We start from the raw sequence: 20,629 nt of genomic DNA, 5'->3' as shown, positions 1-20,629 counted from the left end.
CATTCAAACTAGAAAGATATCCGCCTTAAAAAGACCAAGGCAGGCAGTATTTTTTTCCTGTAATTTGCACTTCCTTTCTGCTTAATCATAACCAAGGTAGCATTTTCAAATAAATAATATGTAAATAAGGGAAAGGATACATTTCGAAGCTGTGCATTATCCAGCAGGTTTCGTTCTAGTGTCTAAACCCTCATGCTCCTCTGACATCAGTGGATTTTGGAGTTTCCTCTCCTTTGATGACTTGAAAATGTTTTAGCTGGAACACTGGGGTATGGAAGGAAAGCAGAGGGGGAAAGACACCATGACCGTAGTTAAGTTTTCCCCACTGTCCATGCCCTTTTCCCATAGAACTTTATCTTGGGGCCAACCAGGAACATGAAGCTTCCTCTCTTTCCTTGCCCTGTTTGCCCAACTCCTGCCTGATTTTAATGTGGGTGAGAGGAGTGAGCAGGTCTTGAGTTGGTAATGGGAGGTAGCTCGTATTATAGTGTTTGGCAAGTAAAGAAGCCAGGCTGGGGAATGAGCTGGAGAAATGGAAAGAAAGAGGCAACTTGGGCTCTGAATAAGATGCAATTCATATTTATTTTTTAATTCGTACACCTTCTTGTGTCAAAGGAAGGACTCCAGGCAGCCAGGAGATTGGTAGAATTCCCACATGGTGGTTTAGGCAGCAGCAGGGAGGTGAGGCATGAGGTGTTCTGCCCAGTTGATGGGCTTGGCAAACCCCACTGGGACCTTGGAACCAGCTGGGAGTGGAGATAGTCCATGAGCCCCACAGCATGACATAACTGAAATAGCAGTCAGGTTTGAGAAAGCACCTGCATGGGAATCTAGAAAGCCATTCAGGTGTGTTATTGACTAGGTTTCGGAGACTTTCGTGTGTGAGGCCTCTCACTGCTGAGGGTTAAGAGAATGGACACTGGAGCCAGCCTTGGTTTCAGTCCCAGATCAGTCAAGCCACTTGCCAGCTATGCAGCTTCTAGCAAGTTACTTTCCCTTCCTGTACTCAAGTTTCCTCATCTGCAGAATGCAGACAGCAGGGATAATGTGAAGATTAAGTGAATTATAAATGTAGACCTCAGAAAAGTGCCTGGCACTTAGTAAAAGGCCAGTAGAAGTTGGCTGTTCTTACATGAGTAAAGGATGCCCAAGGCATCGGATAAAAATCTGAGCATGATGCATCTTTCCACGTAATATTTTAGTTGTAATTTCACTAAATTTCCTTGGCTGTGGAGTGTCAGAGAATGCCAGTAACCCCATGCATTTCTGTGACCTCCTTAACTCCAAACAGCAGACCCTTTGTAGCCTCATTTCTCTCTTCAGCTCATTCTTGGGAGCAGGTGAGGAGAGGGAGTGATGGGGCAGCCGGTTGAACAGTTGGAGGGGAAAGGCCTGTGAGACTCTTGTCATGGCCCAGACCTCCAGCCTCCCTGGGTTCTTTCCCAGTGAATTGTAAACATCTCAGACCCCCTTCAGAAGGATGATGAGGTTTGGCATTTCCTTACCAGGGTTCTTCACTTCCCAGAGTCTACTGGGAAGTATATCCTTTTCCCTTCCAAAAGTAGAGGTGACGTGGCCATATTGTACCTGGGGTTTTCTCATCCTTCTCAGACTCCAGTGTACAGTCCCGAGCTGAACATGACAGTACGGTGGCTTCTTTAAGACTTCTCATGGTGCTGTTTTGTTATCAGGAATGTGCCTGCACAGCCAGTGAGCATTTATACCAGGGCCCATTAGGTAGTGTGAATGCGAGTCCCCAGGGACAGCAGAGAACTCCTATCAGCAGGAATGTCTTCTGGCAGGCCCTGGACAGCCATCTGGAAATTCTGCTGCTGACCATTTGTGCAGCTGGGCCACCGATGTCCTTGTTCTCAGACCTGTGGGTTTTGATGGATGGGCAGTGTGAAAACTTGGTCTTTAGTTCTGAACCCCAGCTATGCCACCACTAATTAAGTGGCTTTGGAAAGTTATCTAACTTCAGGCAGCCACCATGCCCCTATCTGTAAAGTGTTTAATCATACTTAGTTCCTAGGATGGTTTTTGAGGAGTGAGTTGGTATAATACATGTAAAACAAACTGCCATGCAGGCCTGCCTCAATATAGGGAAGCTTAATTTTAAAAAAATCACAGTGATGCTGTGGCATCTGGGACTCGGGAGCCCATGAACTGGTCTCCGCAGGTCTGCGAAGCCCTGGCCTTATTTGCACGGTGTTGCTAGCATGCACCCTTCCTTTAGGAAGTGGGTCCACAGCTTCCTTCAGATTCTCAAAACATCCGAGAGTTAAGAACCACAGCTCTAGAGCAAGGTTTCTCAACCCCAGCCCTGTTGACATTTGGGGCCAGTTCATTCTTTGTTGTGGGGGCTGTCCTGTACATTGTGGGATGTTTTGCAGCATCTCTGGCTTTTGCCCCCTAGATGCCATTAGCACTAGATGCCGTTCCTCCACAGCTGTGACAACCAAATGTGTCTCCAGACATTACCAAATGTCCCTGGGCGGGGGGGCGCGTATGGGGTGCAAAATCGACCCTAATTGAGAACACCGCTCTAGATGCATCTTAGTACCTAGTGAGGGAACAGATATGTGATACCCTCTTTCATTGTATGTCATTCTTTCCTATTTCTTTTTTTCTCGAATTTAGAGTATTTTCTATTTACATTTAATAGATCCAGATTAAGTATGTTGCTGTTGTACCCATGAACTCTTAAAACTGGGATAAACCTTCCTGTGGGTGTCTAGGAACTTGTTAAACATGTATTGGCAGTGTGCACCTTTTTTTTCCTTTTAAGCGGATTTGAAATTGCTCATTTATAAATCCCTTTCAAGCCTCCCTGGCTAAGACTGACCCATGAGAAGTTATTTCCAAGGGGTGTTTGGAAATGGCAGACTCTCTGCGCACACCGTGGGGCCTCTCCCTCACCCTATCACCTCCCACCTTGACCTGCCTGCGTTCCGTTGTCTTTTGTCTTGACTTCCTGAGCTGCTGGCTCCTGGCATCCTTGACTCCCTTTCCTTCGCTCACCAGGGCAGCCTGGTATCCTGGAGGACTTCTTGCCTACCCAGGAAGTATACCCTTGGTAAACCAGTGGTGACTGCCCGAGCATCCATTCGTGTAGGAAGGCACCTGCCTTCCAGTGCCCAAGAACCTCTTCAGAAGTCTCTCCTTTGAGCATGGAATATTTATTTGTGTAGCCATGCACATTTGAGTGCCTTCTGCATCTGTAGAATAGGGCTAGCCCTGCGAGCCTCACGGGCCATGCACTAGCATGGTGTCATGTGAGGCATTAATAAGTGTTCCAAGGTAAAAAGGGTTGCTCTGTCAAGTAAGTTGGGCAAAAACACTGTAACACACTAAAGGTTCTGTGATGCCCCTCAGTAAAAACACTTCAGTTTCCCGAGCATGCTTGGCCTAGGAACACTTCTCTTTGTAGAGCACCTGTGACACCTTGAGGTCTTCAGGGACACACTCCGGTGTTATTACAGACCTTGCATGATGTCATCGGAGTCCTGGGGTTTGGTGTCATCGAGAAGATGGGCTCCCCGGATTTAGACCTCCATGTGGACTTACTGTGTTCTTAAATCACACCTCTTTAATCCGATTCCTTCTCCCTAACCCGGCAGCCTCTCAGAGTTGCTGGCAAAATACCGAAAACCTAAGTAAAGGAGGTAATGGTCACATCTACCACATATCTCTGTGTGCTGCTTTCATTTCTTTTTGCTTTCCTCTTGCTGTGGGTCCTGGGCTTGGCTTGGCATGGTCTTGTTCTGCCTGAGCTTATGTCTTCCCTGTTCCCAGGAGTGTGTATTTGGCCTAGAATCAGTACATGTGGCCCCCGTTTTGTGCTTATCTTGCCATTTTCCCCCTTCCATTTTGTAAAATGAGAAGGTGTTGAGTTCTGGGGCAGACATCGGTTGATTAAAATAAAGACCTCGCCACCAAACCTCTTTTGCACATACTGTGGTGTGGATTTTACTTAAAAAAAAAAACAAAAAATTGTTGATTTCTTAACTTGGTACCCCTTCTGATCATGGTAGGGTTTGGCTACTGTTTCATGGCAGGAAGGGCGAAGGCAGCTCCACCGAAGTTCCCCCTGCAGTCCACCTGGAGGCCCAGACCCTGCTGGGGTTGACGCTAAGCACTTTGAGGGTGGTAAACAGCCATTGTCTTGGACTTCCATCCTAACCCTCTCTTCTGCTTGTCCCCCTTCTTCCATTCCCTTTCTCCTGCAAGGTTCTGCCACCCTTCACCACTGGCAGCAGTTGGCCCAGCCTCACCTTGGGGGCATCCTGGACCCCCGGCCTGGTGTGGTCACCAAGGGCTTCCGGACACTGGATGTTGACCTGGACGAAGTGTACTGCCTTAACGACTTTGAAGAAGATGACACAGGTGACCACATTTCTCTCCCGCGCCTAGCTACCTCCACGCCAGTTCAGCACCCAGAGACCTCAGGTGAGAGGTCCCGAGCCCATGTGACTGTCTCAGGCAGCAGAAGTTACCCGAGCCGGCCTCAGGCTTCCCCAGAGGAGATGCAGGAGCCAGCGGCCACGGAGGAGGAGGAGGAGGAGGGGTCTGGTGAGGGCACCACGATAAGTCCTGTAAACTTGGCACCTTTCCCGGAGGCAGAGTTTTGGGCCATTCTCACCTCTGCTCCGGGCACCATCCGTAGTGGCTCTCTGTCTGTAGCTTCCGCTCGTCTGTGTGGGTGATGATTAAAGCATTCTCATTGCACAGTTCTGTTTTTAAATACAGAGTCTGATGGCTCCTATTTGTAACAATGGGTATAGCTCCCCTGCCCATCTGGGAGGTGCATGGCCCAGCAGGGATCATAAAGTGGGAGCAGGAAAGGCTGCTAAAAAAAAAAAAGGTGGGCTTTGGGGCCCCTGAAAAACATCAGTGCCTTTCTTCCTGGTCTGGGTGTCTCCCTGAGTCTAAGGGGAAGACTCTCAAGTCCCCTGGTGATTTCCAAGTGGAGCTGAGCAGTTTTAGGGAAATTGAATGCTGGGTCATTCCAAAGGTAAATGAGATCATCTGTTACCTGTATGCTGTATTAAAACAGAAAAAACCAGGAAAGGTTCAGGATTTCAGATACTTCATCAGCCTTTTCACTTTCCCAACTTCAATGGAGGTGTATATGTCATTTTCTTTTCAGCTTACACATATGTTCAAAGTGGATTTTTATAAAGTGTTTTAGCAATACTCCTTAACCAAATAAACCTTTGAAGAATGTCACTGAGCTTTTCCAGAGAGAAGACCCTAGATGAAGCTGGAAAAGAGCTCTGGCTGACTCCACCCACTGCACCCAAGCGTTAAAGGTGTGGCCATGAGTTTACAGAATTACCCACATCCCAGTTGTCACTGGGATGAAAAGCTTTGTGCTCAGAGCCCTGGGATTCATGGGATCACATGGTTACTGTTTATCCCAACAGCATGCTCTGCCTAGACTGGACCTCCCAGCCCCTTGTGTTGGGAAGACAAAGCTTTTGTGGAGTCAGGGGAGAGACTGAGAAAAAAATGAATTAACCTTGTGTTGTCATCCTCATGCCATTCCCGAGGATTCAGCAGGTTTGAAGCGAGGACATTCATCTTTGTGATTCGTAATTTTCATTTGTGAAGGCCACAACACTCCCCTTGAAACACAGGGCAGGAAAGAGCTGAGGTTCTCCCATTCCCCTGACAAATTTCAGACAGCTGTGGTCAAGGGATTTTATTTGGGATCAACTTTTCCTTTTTTCCTTGACATTAATTTTAGAGAAGTCATCAAGTCATGTGATTTGTTTAGTACATAGGTTTGTTTATGGTTTGATTTTTTTTTTTTTAAAGCAGTTAAATTACTAGATTAAGCTTGTGAAGGAATGAAAATGTTTTTTTATTTCGTATCTACACACTTGAAAAAGGGAACCCAGCTGTGGTACTGTCCCAGTTTTGTCATCAGCACCAGTGGCCATCAGGAAGGCAGGTGGTGGTGCAGACACATGATGCCTGGCTGGTTTTTGTGGCTGCAGGGGCAGGCACCATGCCGATTGGGATACTCCCCTACAACCTTACAGGTAGAATAGAAGGTGAGTTCTGGAAGTGCAAAGAAGCACCTTTAGGTGTACCTTCTAGAAGTTGTACAGAAGGACTAAGGCTTATCAAGTCAACAAAGAACTCATCTTGGAGGACAGAGAGAGAGAAGGGACCAATAATGAGGACTGGGGACATCCTGACCACTCTCCTTAACATAAACACTGACATTTTTCTTGCTTGTTCCCTCTGTACTCAAACCTGCAGCAAATTCATCTTAGAAACACTATTTGAGGAGGGGCATGAACATTTATAGTTGAAACTGTAGAAAGGGTCAGGTTGGAGGTGTGTAATAAAAAATAATTACCTAGGTTGCCAAAGGTAATTTAGGAAGGGTCTGACCATTTAGATGAGAATTCTTTCGGGCTTATTTTCTGGGTAATGTTCATCTTTAAAAACTGGCTTCAGGAGAGCGGGAGAGGGGCAAACAATGAATCGGCTCTATTTTCTCTATTGGGAATTACAGGACCATTTTGATTCTCAGAATGTAAAAAGCATATCATCATCCTGGAGGTCCCAAGTAGCTCTATACCTGCCATCATGGAGACACAGGCAGACAGATAAGCTTTATGGGGAAGGCTTGGGGCATCCTCTGTCTTGGGATGTGTATCCATGATGTCTCATCCCTGCCTTTTAATCCGTCCTCTATGCTTGGGCTTTTCTGTTGCCAAACAGTCCTATCCCAGGAGCTGCTGTCTGCCTGGGAAGACTCAGTAGGGAGGCACTTTGGAGACAGAAGGTGATGAACCTTTTTATGTGCAGCTGGTATGATAGGAGGAAACTGGGAAGACTTGTATGCTAGGCAGTTTTGTCCAGAGCCTGCTGTCCCATGGAGAAAAACTTTTAAGCACTGAAAAAATTTCATTAATGTATTTAAATGTATTATTTGAAGCATCATTCACTTGTTGATTTTTATAATTCCATGTCTTAAAAAGGATGATTCCATGTTATTGTATTGTAAATAATTTAGATGATTAAAATGGATTGTTTAAAAAGTTTTAGATTACAGTTTTACTTTATTTCAGTGATATGTTTTATGTTTTAATTTATATAGAAAGTATACCTTATCAGAACTAGTCATCATCTTGTTCTGTCTGTAGTCTGTATTTTAGGTATTTGTGTGCGGAAGAGCCTGCATGTGGCAAAGGACTAAGAGTTAGAGTCACACAGTTAAATCGGTAGTTGGCTAGTGGATGAGCAGTTCAGTTGAATTATCTTGAATGCCTTGATCCTTAAAGGTGAGAAAGAAGTGGGATTAAAGCCACATGGATAGAGAAAATTGACGGTCAGTTCATTTTAATGCCTTTATGCATCAAGACTGATTCCTATTGAGGGGAGGTAACCTCAAAAACTTACACGAATCATGGCCTCTGGACATCTTAGCCTGGCAGTGACCCGGCAGTAGAACCTTGTCCTAATTGGAGCTGAGATTTTTTTTTTTTTTTTTTTGAGACAGAGTCTCACTCTGTTGCCTAGGCTGGAGTGCAGTGGCGTAGTCTCAGCTCACTGCAGCCTCCGCCTCCCGGGTTCAAGTGATTTTCCTGCCTCAGCCTCCCAAGTAGTAGCTGGGACTCTAGGCACACGTCACCACGCCCAGCTAAGTTTTGTATTTTTGAGGAGACGGGCTTTCACCCTTTTAACCAGGCTGGTCTCAGACTCCTGGCTTCAAGTGATCTGCCCGCCTTGGCCTCCCAAAGTGCTGGGATTACTGGTGTGAGCCACCACACCTGACCTGGAGCTGAAATCTTAGAGTGGAAGACAAAAAACACAGTTGGCTAAAAGTGCCCTTGAAAAATTCCCTAAATCTTCAGCAACTGGGCCACCAAGGCAAAAGCCAAGAATCAGCTGCTTTTGTTGCCTCCTTGTTTGGTACATAGGCCCAAGGTCAGGAGCAGTGACTGGGTGAGGAAAGGGCCGAGAAGGGCTTGTGGTAGGAAGGAGCCAGGCGGAGTCAGGCCAGCAGGGTGTTCCCGCAGCTTTGCCCAGGCCAGGCAGCTAGAGCAAAGCTGAGCCAGCTCGTATCCTGTCCCCACTTCAGTCCACCACAGACCACAGAAGTGGGGTTCAGACAGGCTTGTGAGAAGTTGGTTTGGGGGCTTGATGGGTCTGGAAAGAAAAGTCTGGTATGCTCGATTCACAGACCCTTGGGTACAGGGAAGTTCCTTCCCATTGTCTACATTGAGAGAGTTGATGTGAGTTCCCACGCTGTTGGGAACACTTTTCGATTCAGCCTGGTTCTGTGGCAGTTACGAGGGAGTTTGGTTGTTATGAACAGAGTGGATGGTTGGCTCACACCCACCTGTATTAGGAGATGCTAAGGAAAGCCCTGTGCTCTTCCATCAGAATATATATTAAGCCAGAGTAAAATAGGCCAACTGCCACCTGCAAGTGGAAAAATGAATGAAGAATGAAAGAATTGATTCCTTCAAAACAAATAGCATAGAGTCAGCTCTGCTTAAAATGTCCAGAACAAAGCCCACTTGTTGAGCATTTTCTCTCTGGTGTCCTCACCTCTGAACACTATAGAGGGTCCCCTGGTGCTCCTGGAGGCACGTGGGTTGCTGAGGAGTAGGTGTCTGAACCTGACACCCTTCTAATGTGGAGGGCTCTTGCGGGAGCACCTGGTGTTGAGGGGAGGAGCTGTGCAACCACACTGCCTAGTAAAGCACAGGTGAAGTGCTCTCTTGTGGCCTTGAACGCACCAGCCGGGAAAGGTCTTGATGCAGCTCAGCCAGGCCAGCTCCCTTCACCTGTTGGTGTCTGCCACAGAAGGAAGGACAAGAGGACAAAAGGGCATGGGGTCCAGCTTTGTTGGTGTCTGAAGACTACAAAGGGATTTCTGCATTTGCCCTTTTGACATTTTAACAGCATTCTAAAAATCCCCCTTTCTCTAGAAGATACCCCAGGGGCACTTGAGAGAATTTGTGACCCTCTGCACAATGCTGTGAAATTGTTTGTCTCTTAAATCACATACTTTTTAGGTGAAACAGGGTAGGCAACTTGACGTAGTGGGAAGAAGAGTTGACTTTTAATTTTGCAGAAACCAAAAATAAGTTGTGCAGAAACCAGAAAAAGATCTTGTGATGTGTGGTTCGAAATCTCTGTGATAGAAACCTCCCAGCTTCCTGCTGGCCAGATGTCTGATCACCGAGGAGCTCAGGGATCTCTGCGGAGCTGCAGGAGCAGTCGAGGGCTCTGTTGAAGAAATGCTTAAGCAGAGAAAAAATAAATACCAAGCCTCTGTGAAGCCCAGAACTAAGGCCTTTAAAAGTGTCATCTTGTACAACATGTTACAGTTTAAAATCACTTTTGTATTTTTTAAAACAAACTGCACTGCTGCGTCTGAAACTGCTCTTAATTCCCCCACTCCCCACCTCCAGAGAAAACACTTGTTAAAGCCACATGAATCCCTAGAATAGTACTTACATTAATGATGACTTGTAGGGCAAACTATGCAGCTTTTCCCATGTGAACTCATCATAGAATTTTTTCCCCCTGAAAATATCATGGGCAGAGTTACATAATGAAGAGACAGGAAAGTCTTTAGAGCATCTTCCATGCCCTGATATTTTAGTCTTTTAGGAAGAGATAAAGCATTGCTTCTTCCCTATCTGTTTAATGGAAAGGGAACTATTTCTCATACAGATGACAGATAAAGACACATCTTCCTCTCCCCTTTCCACCCCTGAAGCAAAAGGCAACAAAGTCATTAGAAGCTGGGCATTAAACAACTAAAATATACTGATATTCCCAGGGGATAGCTCAAGACATACCCTTAATCTGGATGGACAATGGCTTTTATTTTCAATAGATTTGTTTTTACTTGAATAGAACAGGCTGGCCTGTGGGTGCCACTGTTGGGGTGTGTGTGTGTGTATTGGTTGAGGAGTTTATAGAACTTGTAAAGCAGATCCAAGTCATGTGACAGCAGCATCCCACTACGTGCTCAAGTTAAGAAAAGGAAAGAAAGGTCAGGGAATAGGGTTTATTTTATACAAGTTGGCCAATTCCCAAGAGTGACGAAAAGAACATGGAAGGCCCTCAGTGCATCACAAAGGTGGAGTCCCTTTTCCAAGATTTTGAGATGCTTTTGTAAATTTACATTTATAGAAGTTATTTTTGTGAGTTTTTAAAAATAGCTTGGGTATGCAGCATGGCCAGTGTTTCTCCGTTCTCAGAGGCTTCCTCAGAAGTAGCTGTGTCTGGGTGTGTATTGCACCCTGAATTTCCCCATAGCAACACACCAAGTATGGTTGCATTTTTCAGTGTCTCTGTGTGGGCTCATGTGAGGGTTCTTTTAAGGACTAGGTTTTATGGTGGCCTCTAGAGAGAAGAAAGCTTCTGTTGTCCCCAGCACTTCCCAGGGATGGGAGAAGGAGAGTGCCATTAGAAGGGAAGGAAATGCATGAACAGGTGTGTACTAATTGTATTATGGGTGGCCAGACGGGCAGAGTTCCAATCATCCTGCAAATCCCTGTGGAACCTCTGGGCCCCACTGGAGTGTCCCAGCCTCTTCTGTGCTCCCTTCTCACCATGAAAGCACTGGGCCATGGGAAGCAGTGGGCTTCCTACCTATCTTCCCTGGGAGGCCCGAGCAGTCCACAGAGCAGCAGCCACCCTGCTCTATATAGTGCAGTCTGAGGGGCATCCAGGGAGTGGGGGCCGTGTCAGGGCTTTCCCATCACCGGCTGCAGCAGAAGGATCCCAGCCACCCAGTTTTCCAGTCAGTCCCAGACATCACGGGCCCCTGAGAGCATGGGCAGTCAGTGCCACTGATCAACTACACCTACTCCAGGCAGAAGGCTCACCAGAGTCCAACCAGAGAGAGTAGATGGGCTCTCACTCTGTATACAGAGTGAAAGTAAGAGTGGCTCTCACTCTCGCAGAGTCCTCTGATGTGTCCACCTGTAGCTAGCTGAAGGATGTGTGCTTACATGTGGTATGTTTTCAGTACAAAACATCTGCACGACAGCCACGGGCAGTTCCTCAACATAGGAGATCTTGAGTAATAATCAAGGATTAATTAAGTTTAAAGCGTGTATCACATTTTGTGCCAGTGTCAGAATCTGGGGGAAGAAGAACAATTTAAAAAGAATTAGGATTTTTATTGGTAAACCCAAATTCATTCCTAAATCAAAATCAAATGATGAAAATATTTGTTGTTGTTAATACTCTAACCCATTTAACCTATACCTGTCTCTTCACAACACTAGGAAGCCCTCCACTCAGGTTGAGAGAAAGAATAAGAATAGGGAGTTAAAGCCTTAAATTGAAGAAGCTCTATCCTTTGAGCTCCCAAATGAGCAGCATGGGATGAACACGTAATACCATCTTCTGCAAAGAACTTTCCATTTAGATAAAGAAGGGGGCTTTGATGTGTGGCATGGGCTTGGTGACTTCACAGTGAGCCTTCACCCCAACCCCCCTATTTCCTGCCAAGAAGGATGTTTTATGTTTCTTTTCTTTCTTTTTTTTTTTTTTTTTTTTTAGAACTTGCTCTCCTCCTGCACCCAGGGCTTTAGGAATCAGCCGTTGCTTCTCTGTAGCAAGCATGAGGAGCCTCTGACGATCCCAGTCATGGGTGACTCACTGTCTCTCTGTTGTGTCTCAAGGAAGGGAGGTGCAGCAGCGGCCTGGCAGTCAGTGGTGACATGCGGAGAGCCCACGGGTCCAGGTGTCCTGGTGGTATTTTGGAGGGGCCGAGTCTCTGGCTTTAGCACTTTGGAAACTTGTTGATCTTCCTTGGTCTTCTATGGCTATTCATTGCTTCTGGGGAATGGTGACTTGCGAATTTTTAGCAGCCTTTTCCTATCCCCAAAACCCATTTGTGTAAGATGGGTTTGCTTCTGCTGATGCAACTATGTCTCTAAAATGTCCATCTCACACTCCCTATTGCAATTGAAGATCCAATATGTAAGAGGGTGGAGGAGGAAGTGAACATTTGTGACCTTTTGATTTGATATTCTGGCCATTTGTTTAAATGGGGGTATGCTTCTAATTTTAAATCTAGCCTTCCCTTGTTTGATTTCTTTTAAATGTTATCTCTCTTTCAACTGTGTTGTCTTATTTCCCCCCTCCTCCTTCCCAAATAACCCCTCATGCCTGTTATTTGGGGTGCGCTTCCCAGGCTTTCTGTTATTTTTGTTTCTAGACCTTATTGCAGTAAGAGAGTCGTGATTGTTTGGTTGCCTTCTCTTCATAGCTTACTCCATTTTTGTTTTGCTTGTGGCAGTTTCTTACTTATTGGAGTTCCTGAGCCATTGTGTTCACTGATTAAGAAAGATTCATAAAGGCTATTTTTATGTGTGTTTTTTTCCTTCCCTCCTGCTTTGCTTGGAGCTCCCCGTGGCTGAGAGTTTTCTCCTGTGGCCGTGGTGCTGGCTGTCATGCCAGGTGCCGTGGGAGCCTGCTTTGACACACAGACCCGAGTCAGACCTTAAAAATCAGGGCAAACCGTCTTGCCTTGTTCCTCTAATCACCATCACTTTTGTACTCTGGATTTGTCCTGCCTGCCTTTAATTTGTGTCTCCAGCATTTTTTTTGTTTGTTTGTTTCATCGGGTTCCTGGTTTTCTTTTAAGACATAGTCAACTATGTGGGCCTGTAGGTTTGGGGCAGCAACCAATTCCATTGTTTTCCTTTTTGTCAAATCCAAGAGAAAATATACCATTAGGAGCTAGAAGATTCTAGTTCACAGCCTTTTGAATCTTCATGGCCTTTGAATCCTCATGGCCTCTGATATCTGAATCAGTTTTCTCCCAGGAGGTCTCTGGGGGCTGAGCTGCTACAGGGGCAGAGGGTGGGGTGGGCTTGGGTGGGAGAATCATCCCGGCACTTCATCGTGCATGCTATTTGGGGCAGTATCTTTTTTTTTTTTTTTTTTTTTTTTTTTTTCCCCTGATGCTCCAGTTATGAATGAGGATGACCTCTGCAATCATGATGTCTCCCATAGACTCTGTTCCTTGTTCCTTTGCCAGCTTTCTCATGCATGGTCCTAACACTTCCATGATTTACTTTGCTCCAGACCCATAGTCTTCAGCCATCTCAGCAATAACTTGTTTGAGCATTAAAAGGAAGTAAATTGGGAACAATTTGTTGCCATCTCATTTTCATTAGAAATCAGACATCTTAGAGATGTCAAGAAAGCAGCTGGCAACTAGAGGGTAGGGGGACCTGTACTCTCACACTGCTGTGTGTCAGACCAGACCTGATCCTGGAGCTTAAGACCCTGGAGAGCCCTGATCTCTGTAACTCTTGCCACGTTGTTGCTGAGGCAGCTGAAGTCCCCATCTCCCACCATAACGATCACAAATAGACAGTAGTGGAGCCAGCATCCCCAAGCCCCTTTTTGTGTAAGCAGAAAGGGAGCTATGAGCCTTGCCCTGTTTCCAGGTGCCAAGTGCCTCTCCCCGCCTGTACCTCTGCCCTTCCTCTGAGCAGAGCTTTGGTACCTGTTGCCAATGCAAAGAAATGTAAAGCAGCAAAAGAAGAGAGCAGGTTCTGACCTGAGGAGGGAAACCAAATTTATCCCACAAAGGCCCATTACCCCGCCCCCCCCGCCTCCCACCCCCAGACTGGATCCACTACTGGCCCAAGAATACTGATGAGAAACCTTGTCTGGATTGGGTCGGAAGCTGGAATTCGGTGCTCTGCAGACCAGTGCTCAAAATTGTGGTTATTTTTGAGGACTCGCCTTCAATCCAGAACATTTGCGTTTCACCTTCCTCGCCCAGATCCAGTTAACAAGGTAGCTCATCACTTCTTGCATCTGTTGAGTGACATGCTGGATTTTAATTTTTATTGTGGTTGTACTTGGATGCAAGGAATATGTTTTGTTCCTCCCAATTTAGCGCACCATCCTGGGAAGTGCATGTCTCAGACCAACTCCACCTTCACCTTCACCACCTGTCGCATTCTGCATCCTTCAGATGAGCTCACTCGGGTCACACCAAGGTAAGGGACCCTGGCTCTGGGATGGGCAGGGGTGGGGTGAGGTTGGGGCACTCCCTTCCCTGCAAGGCTTAATATTGAGGAAAGCCAAGTAGAGAGACTCATAGAAAAACCAACTCAAGCCAGTTGAAGCATCTCAGCATTTGCAGGCATTTGTTCTGGGTCCCATCTTTTCTTTTGTTGTTGTTTTGTGTGTGTGTGTGTGTGTGTGTGTGGTTCTTTTTTTTTTTTTTTTTTTTTTTTCCTTGCAGCAGAGTTTTGCTCTGTTGCCCAGGCTGGAGTGCTGTGGCATGATCTTGGCTCACTGCAACCTCCACCTCCTGGATTCGAGCCCATCTTTCCTTTTGAATTGAGGCTATTATTTATTTGGATCCGGCTCGGATAAAGAGACCTGGACCCACCTTCAGTTGCCCTTTTAGTTGGCCATTTAGTTGGCCATGGAGTGGATTCTTAGGCCCCTCCTTAACCAGCTGAAGTTGACACTACCACAGGCCCTGCGGCTAAAGTCTGTTGGATTTTTGGCCCCAAAGTTTGTCAATAGAGCGCAGAGTTCTTTTATTTATGGATGGAGTTACTGAGCCCTGTGGAACCCCTTGTGCCTCTGCAATAGGCCACAGGAACCATACACTACGCCACACTGTAATGACCAAAATGAGAAGACTCCAAGACTAAGCCACATGCCCAGCATGGTCCTTTTCTCTCTGGAGCACCATCTGTGGGGAGGACTTGTCTGGTATGAGTTGGTCTGTTTGGCCTGATTTCAGGCCTTTCACTGGTGCCAGCAAAAGAGAAAATGCTCTCCCCTAACAGAGTAGAGCGACCCCCTCAGCCATTTCCTCTGTGGTGCAAGATGCTGGGTTGCTGGTAGATAAAGCAGAAGGGGCGGGAGCAGTCAGCCAGGGAGCACCTTAAACTATGAATAATTCTCCACAGGTCATGTGAGGAGGACGACGAAGCAGCCATATACCCCGTTGAGCTGAGAGGAGATATAGGGCAGAGAGTCTGAGCCCGCGGGTGAGGCAGGGGGTGAGCACACCGCCAGCAGTGCCTGCCCTGGCAGGGCCCTGTGGAAGGAGCTGTGTGTGCACGCGTGGCCGCCACTAACCCGGGGACTTAGGCGTGGATGTGTCTCTGTGGTTGTGCCTGGCTAACTCGGCCTTGATGGTCGATGCCCCTAACCCATCTAAACACCCCCAGTCAAGCCGAGTGCCAGCACTAATAAAGACCTAACCCTAAGTTCTCACCAGATGAGGATCATAAATATTAGCTTTATCTTCTCCATCTCCCTGCCCCTGGAGAACTTGGCTTCCCCGTCCTGTGGCTTTATGTTGGGAAGGGATTGTTTTCAAAACCATGGAACCAAGCTTCCCACTATGAGAGGCTGGTGCCCTGGATAACTAGATGGCACTCCTGACTGTAGCCATAGGACTTAAACCACACATGGGTCTTCATGTGGCTGTGTCGGGGCTGAATGAAGCCTGGGAAGAAAGTAGCAAGAAAAGGCTTTTTCTTTTTTTTTCTTTTTTTGCCTGAGTTTGAAAGAAAGGCTGCTTGAAATAAAATGGAAACAAATCAACTGAAACAACCAAAATGGAAACAAAAGCTCCCGAGGGATGGCCATATCAACATGATTTTAAGTTTAGAACTTTTTTGCCCTTTATTGAAGGTACATCGACATTTGTAAAACTTCACACATGCCGTTTGAAAAAATCCACGTTTAACCTTAGGAATCTGTTGTGGTTTCTAATCATGCTTTTCTGTGTCCCCCAGCCCACCAGCATCCCCACCCTTGAGCTTGTGTGAGATGGGCCTGTTCTAGTATCCCCACCCTGTGCTGACCTCCAAGGGCTGAGGTCACCTGAGTGTGGAGCCAGATGGTGCCCCTAGCTTGTACGTTGCTTTGAACCTCATGCTCCCCATGAAGGAGGGGGCCCCTTCTCTGGTCTTTCCAAAGACCTGCTCCAGAATGAGCCCTTTTCTTTCCCATTCCCTCCTTTGGTGCCTTTCCCAGAGTACATGGACTTCCTTCTGCCAGACTGGGGAGAGAAGCCTCCATCCCCACCTCCTGGGGACCATGCAGCTGACCTGCTCCAGGGCACACTGGCAGCCCCAGCAAAATCCTGGAGCTGACACCAGGGCATGTCCCATGAGACTGTTAGGAGGGCTGTGCATCTTTGCTCCTTGGTTGCTCATTGAGAAGCAGTATAGGGTTTCCATGCCTGTTTGGCCTCCCCCGGATCCCTGTAGCAGCTGTTAAAAGAGAACCTTTCCAAGCTTTGCACGGTGACGGTATCATAGCCAATGAGGTTTATTACTAGTTGAAAAATTTCCCCAATACCCTGCCGTGATGACTTGAAATATAGGCAGCATTGGCAATTTTTGACAGTCTCTAGGGATACTGAATTATTAGGTTGGTGCAAAAGTAATTGCAATTATTAAAAAAAAAAAAAGAACCTTTCCTGCTTTTTAAGCAGACAACAATGCATTTCCCTCTGCTGCCCTTCTGGTAACTTTTCTGTCCTAATGGGCCTCATGACTGGATCCCAACTGCTGGAACCTAGTGAGTCCCTAGTGAGCACAACACAAGTGAATAAACAAATCTTTCTCCTTTCCTTGGGTAACTCAGGCTCCACACATTTCAGTGGACCTTTCCCTGGGTAGTGCCGTTGATGTAGATCTCTTCATATGAGACATGTCTCCCCCCGACCCTCTAACTCCACTGGTTAGAATGGATTTGGGCAAGGATATAAAAAGGGTTAAGGGCAGCACGGTGCAGAGGAAAGGGATATAAAAAGGGTTAAGGGCAGCATGGTACCGAGGAAAGGGCTCTGCGCCTGGGATTCAGGAGCTCACGGCCACAACTGACTGGATGGGCACAGCCCGGCCTCAGTCCACACGCTGTGGCCATCCTTTCCCTTCCTAAGATAAGGAATATCTCATCTCCCAGAGTCCTGGTTCACGTCTTGCTTCAGGGAGAAGTAGGTACTAGGAAGGAACACTGGAATCTGGGTAAATTTGATGGGGAAAGAATGCCTTTTTGCCAAAGGGCTTCCTTTCCTGTTCTCTAAAAGATTTAGTCCCTCAACTTGGGTTGTCCACTTAACAGCCAGATGTGACACCAAGTAAACCACTAACTCTGAGCCTGTTTCTTCATCTGCAAAGGGGACAACTGTACCCACCAACCAGGGATGGGCAAAGGGGATCATGTGCAGCTTCCTGTTAACTTAAACCATGCTTCTCTTGAAGGGTGAGAGGGAGGAGCAGATGTGGACAGAGCCTTTGGGGGCCTCAGCTGGGGAACCCTCTCATCGTGTCCTGGGTCGTCCCTATACCCCCTGCAGGAGACTGGCCACTGACCCTTTCTATGGAGCTCGTGGGTATTTCTGGTGAATAACCTGTCATCTCTTCTTTCAGCCTTAACTCAGCCCCAACTCCAGCTTGTGGCAGCTCCAGCCACTTGAAATCCACGCCGGTGGCCACACCATGCACTCCACGGAGACTGAGCCTGGCTGAGTCCTTCACTAACACCCGTGAGTCCACGACCACCATGAGCACATCCCTAGGGCTTGTGTGGCTGTTGAAGGAGCGGGGCATTTCTGCGGCTGTATACAACCCCCAGAGCTGGGACAGGGCGGGCCGGGGCTCTCTCCTGCACTCCTACACACCCAAGATGGCTGTGATCCCCTCTACTCCGCCGAACTCGCCTATGCAGACACCCACATCCTCCCCACCCTCCTTTGAGTTCAAGTGCACGAGCCCTCCCTACGACAACTTCCTGGCCTCCAAGCCAGCCAGCTCCATCCTGAGGGAAGTGAGAGAAAAGAACGTCCGCAGCAGTGAGAGCCAGACCGACGTGTCCGTCTCCAACCTCAACCTCGTGGACAAAGTCAGGAGGTTTGGGGTGGCCAAAGTGGTGAACTCAGGGCGAGCCCATGTCCCCACTTTGACTGAGGAGCAAGGACCTCTCCTCTGTGGGCCCCCGGGGCCAGCACCAGCCCTTGTCCCCAGAGGCCTGGTACCTGAGGGCCTGCCCCTCGGATGCCCCACTGTCACCAGTGCCATCGGTGGGCTGCAGCTGAATAGTGGCATCCGGCGGAATCGCAGCTTCCCCACCATGGTGGGATCTAGCATGCAGATGAAAGCCCCCGTGACTCTCACCTCGGGCATCTTGATGGGTGCTAAGCTCTCCAAACAAACTAGCTTACGGTGAGGACTGGAGGGGGGCCGGTTGCCCTGGAGGAGACCCACGTTCTCCTCTCTTGCTCCCACTTCCCTCTCTTCCCCCTACAATGCACTTCCTCCTTCTGCCCTTCTCTGTCCACCCCCTCCTGAGCTAGACAAATCAACCTCGTGCCTAATGGAGGAAGAGTGGAACCTTTGTAAAATGTGTACATAGGACTTGGAGACTTCGTGTCCGCCCTGCTCTTTCTTCCGGTCCCACAGGAAGTGCCCCTGCACTGTCATCACTCTCACGAGGACGTCACCTGTGCTAACCTGGGGGAAGGTGGGGTCCTTTCTTCTTTCCTTTTGAGAAGCACTGAAACTCCCAAGTGTGTTCTTATCCCATGGATAGGAAACCAGTGAATTCCGTGGCTGGCACACCACGAGCTGTCAACGCGGCACGGGTCATAACATATCTGGGTGTCATCAGACACCTCGCCTCACCCACCCTGTAGGAGCGTAAGGAGCCTCCATCCTCAGCCACATGCCGCTGACGTGGCTTTCCTGATCGGAGGGCTTTTCTTTCTTTTATGGGTGGCCCAGCTTCTTCAAGACCTTCACTACTCTGCCTCAGTGGACAGTCGTTTCCTTTTTGAGGTGTGACCTTTTGTTTTCATGCCTTCCCCTTGAAGTCATCCTGTGTTTTGTAATCAGCTGTCAGGCCAAATGTCTGACCCGAAAGAGAATGTATTTACACTCGTGCTGCATTCAGCAGCCCCTCTGTGTTCTGTGTGATTTGTTTTACTTTTCCTTTTTTTAAAATATATATGCAGGGAAGTAATGGTACTGGTAGTGTATGTTTTCTATGTGGTTCGAATATGAATTTCAAACACACCAAGCCGCTAATGAGATAGCAGCTTTTTTCTGGGGCCCAGAGTCACAACCAAATTGATTTAAGACCAGACCCAAGACACCTTTAACAATAAGGCTGAAAGGAAAAAGGATAGGGGAAAAGCTTGTTTAAAGAAATGTGTCAACACCAAACGTAGAGGGGAAGAACTACAACCAGGCATAATACCAACTGGTTCCAGCGGGAAACAAGGCTTTGACATTCCACTGGCTCTAGCGCTTCCTCCAAAACCCAAGACTGGCCAGGGTGCTGTCACCGTGCAGTCTTTGATTGCAGCCATTCAGTGCCCACATGTTTTGCCTTCTTGTTTCAGAAGAGCACGTGGTCACAACAAGGTATTTTCTTTCCCTCCAAAGCCTTTTGTCTCCTTGTGCCACTTTTTATCCTTAGGAAAAGATCCAGGTGCTTGTGAAAAGAACCATGAATGCAACAAGGGAGGCTGGTCCTGTTGCTGTCGCCGAGTAAATTTTTAACTTTTATTTATTATTTATGTCTGCCGTATTTTAAATAAACATTCTCGTTCCTTCCAGTTCCAGTCATAGTGTGTCTGTGGCATTCCAGTCCAACCACGTCACTTATTTATTCTAATTTGAGGGCTGCGCTGTACATCATGGTGTCCCGTGACACTGTGTTCCAGACATTTATGGAAGGAAAACATCCCATATAAATGAAATTGTCATTCTGTGTCCTCCCTCGCAGCAGAAGATGTGTCCTTCCATTGAGTGAGGGTGACCCTATGTCCAGCAGGGATACTTTGAGAAAGCCCCTAAGGAGCAAGCCTCAGTCCCACAGTTTCAGACTATTTATTCTCTGAACACAAGAGTATTGGTTAATTATGTTCTCAGCTCTCCTTGCTGTTATATGTGTGCACTCACTGCAAGTAACTTATATCTTTTTATTTGAATGTATTTTAAAGCAGTAGACAGAATAACAAAGGAATATGAAAACCATGGACTGAATGGACCATTTTATGTATTCAGAGAGAAGAGCCACTCATCATTGCCAGATATACCATGTAAAAATTGGCAGTTCAGAGGTTGCAATATTTAGTATAGTAAATAAATAAACGATCAACATTGCGCAACCACTACCAAAAAGTGCGTTGTAATGCATCAAAAATCAACAAAATTTTATTCACTAACGAGTATCAATAAAATAAGTTCAAATGATGGAAACCACACTGGTATTCTGATTTGTATTTTGTTTTTATCTTTTCATCAAGGAGACGATCTCTTTATGTAAGACTTGAAAGTGTTTAGCTCTTTGCAAAATTAAATGAAAGGCATATACTTCACATACTGTTATATGCCTTCTTTCTTTCAACATGATATTATTATACCTTAGACAACTTTCCAATCAGACTCTGAAGATGTCCTCACTTTTCAGGGCTGTGTACTATTCCAGTGTGTGCATACACCTGCTGTGAATATATACATACCTTTATGAACCATCCCTTACAGATGGTCACTGGGATAATTCTTTTTTCTTTCCTTTCCTTTTTTTTTTTTTTTTTTTTTTTTTGAGACAGGATCTCGCTCCATTGCCC

The 20,629-nt window shown here is 46.9% G+C and overlaps 1 protein-coding gene across 6 annotated transcripts in view; it reads left to right on the top strand.

Annotated features, from left to right (window-relative positions):
- Positions 1–20,261, top strand: part of TRAK1 (trafficking kinesin protein 1) — a 137,520-nt gene extending 117,259 nt beyond the window's left edge. For 2 of the 6 annotated variants that reach the window (XM_023231338.3, XM_023231335.1), the window contains 3 exons: positions 4,231–4,386; positions 13,913–14,015; positions 17,427–20,261. In XM_023231338.3, coding sequence (XP_023087106.1) covers positions 4,231–4,386; positions 13,913–14,015; positions 17,427–18,222 — 1,055 coding nt within the window. In that variant the 3' untranslated portion in view covers positions 18,223–20,261. Of the gene's footprint in view, positions 1–4,230; positions 4,573–13,696; positions 14,016–17,426 lie in introns of all 6 variants that reach the window. The other 4 variants (XM_023231337.3, XM_023231333.1, XM_023231334.3 and 1 more) reach the window with 3 other exon arrangements.
- Positions 20,262–20,629: the final 368 nt, after the last annotated feature.

This window comes from Piliocolobus tephrosceles, chromosome 2 (genome assembly GCF_002776525.5).
Source record: "Piliocolobus tephrosceles isolate RC106 chromosome 2, ASM277652v3, whole genome shotgun sequence".
NCBI classification, from domain to species: Eukaryota; Metazoa; Chordata; class Mammalia; order Primates; family Cercopithecidae; genus Piliocolobus; species Piliocolobus tephrosceles.
The sequence above is the reverse complement of the archived record's forward strand: the minus strand, read 5'-3'. Positions and strand labels throughout refer to the sequence as shown.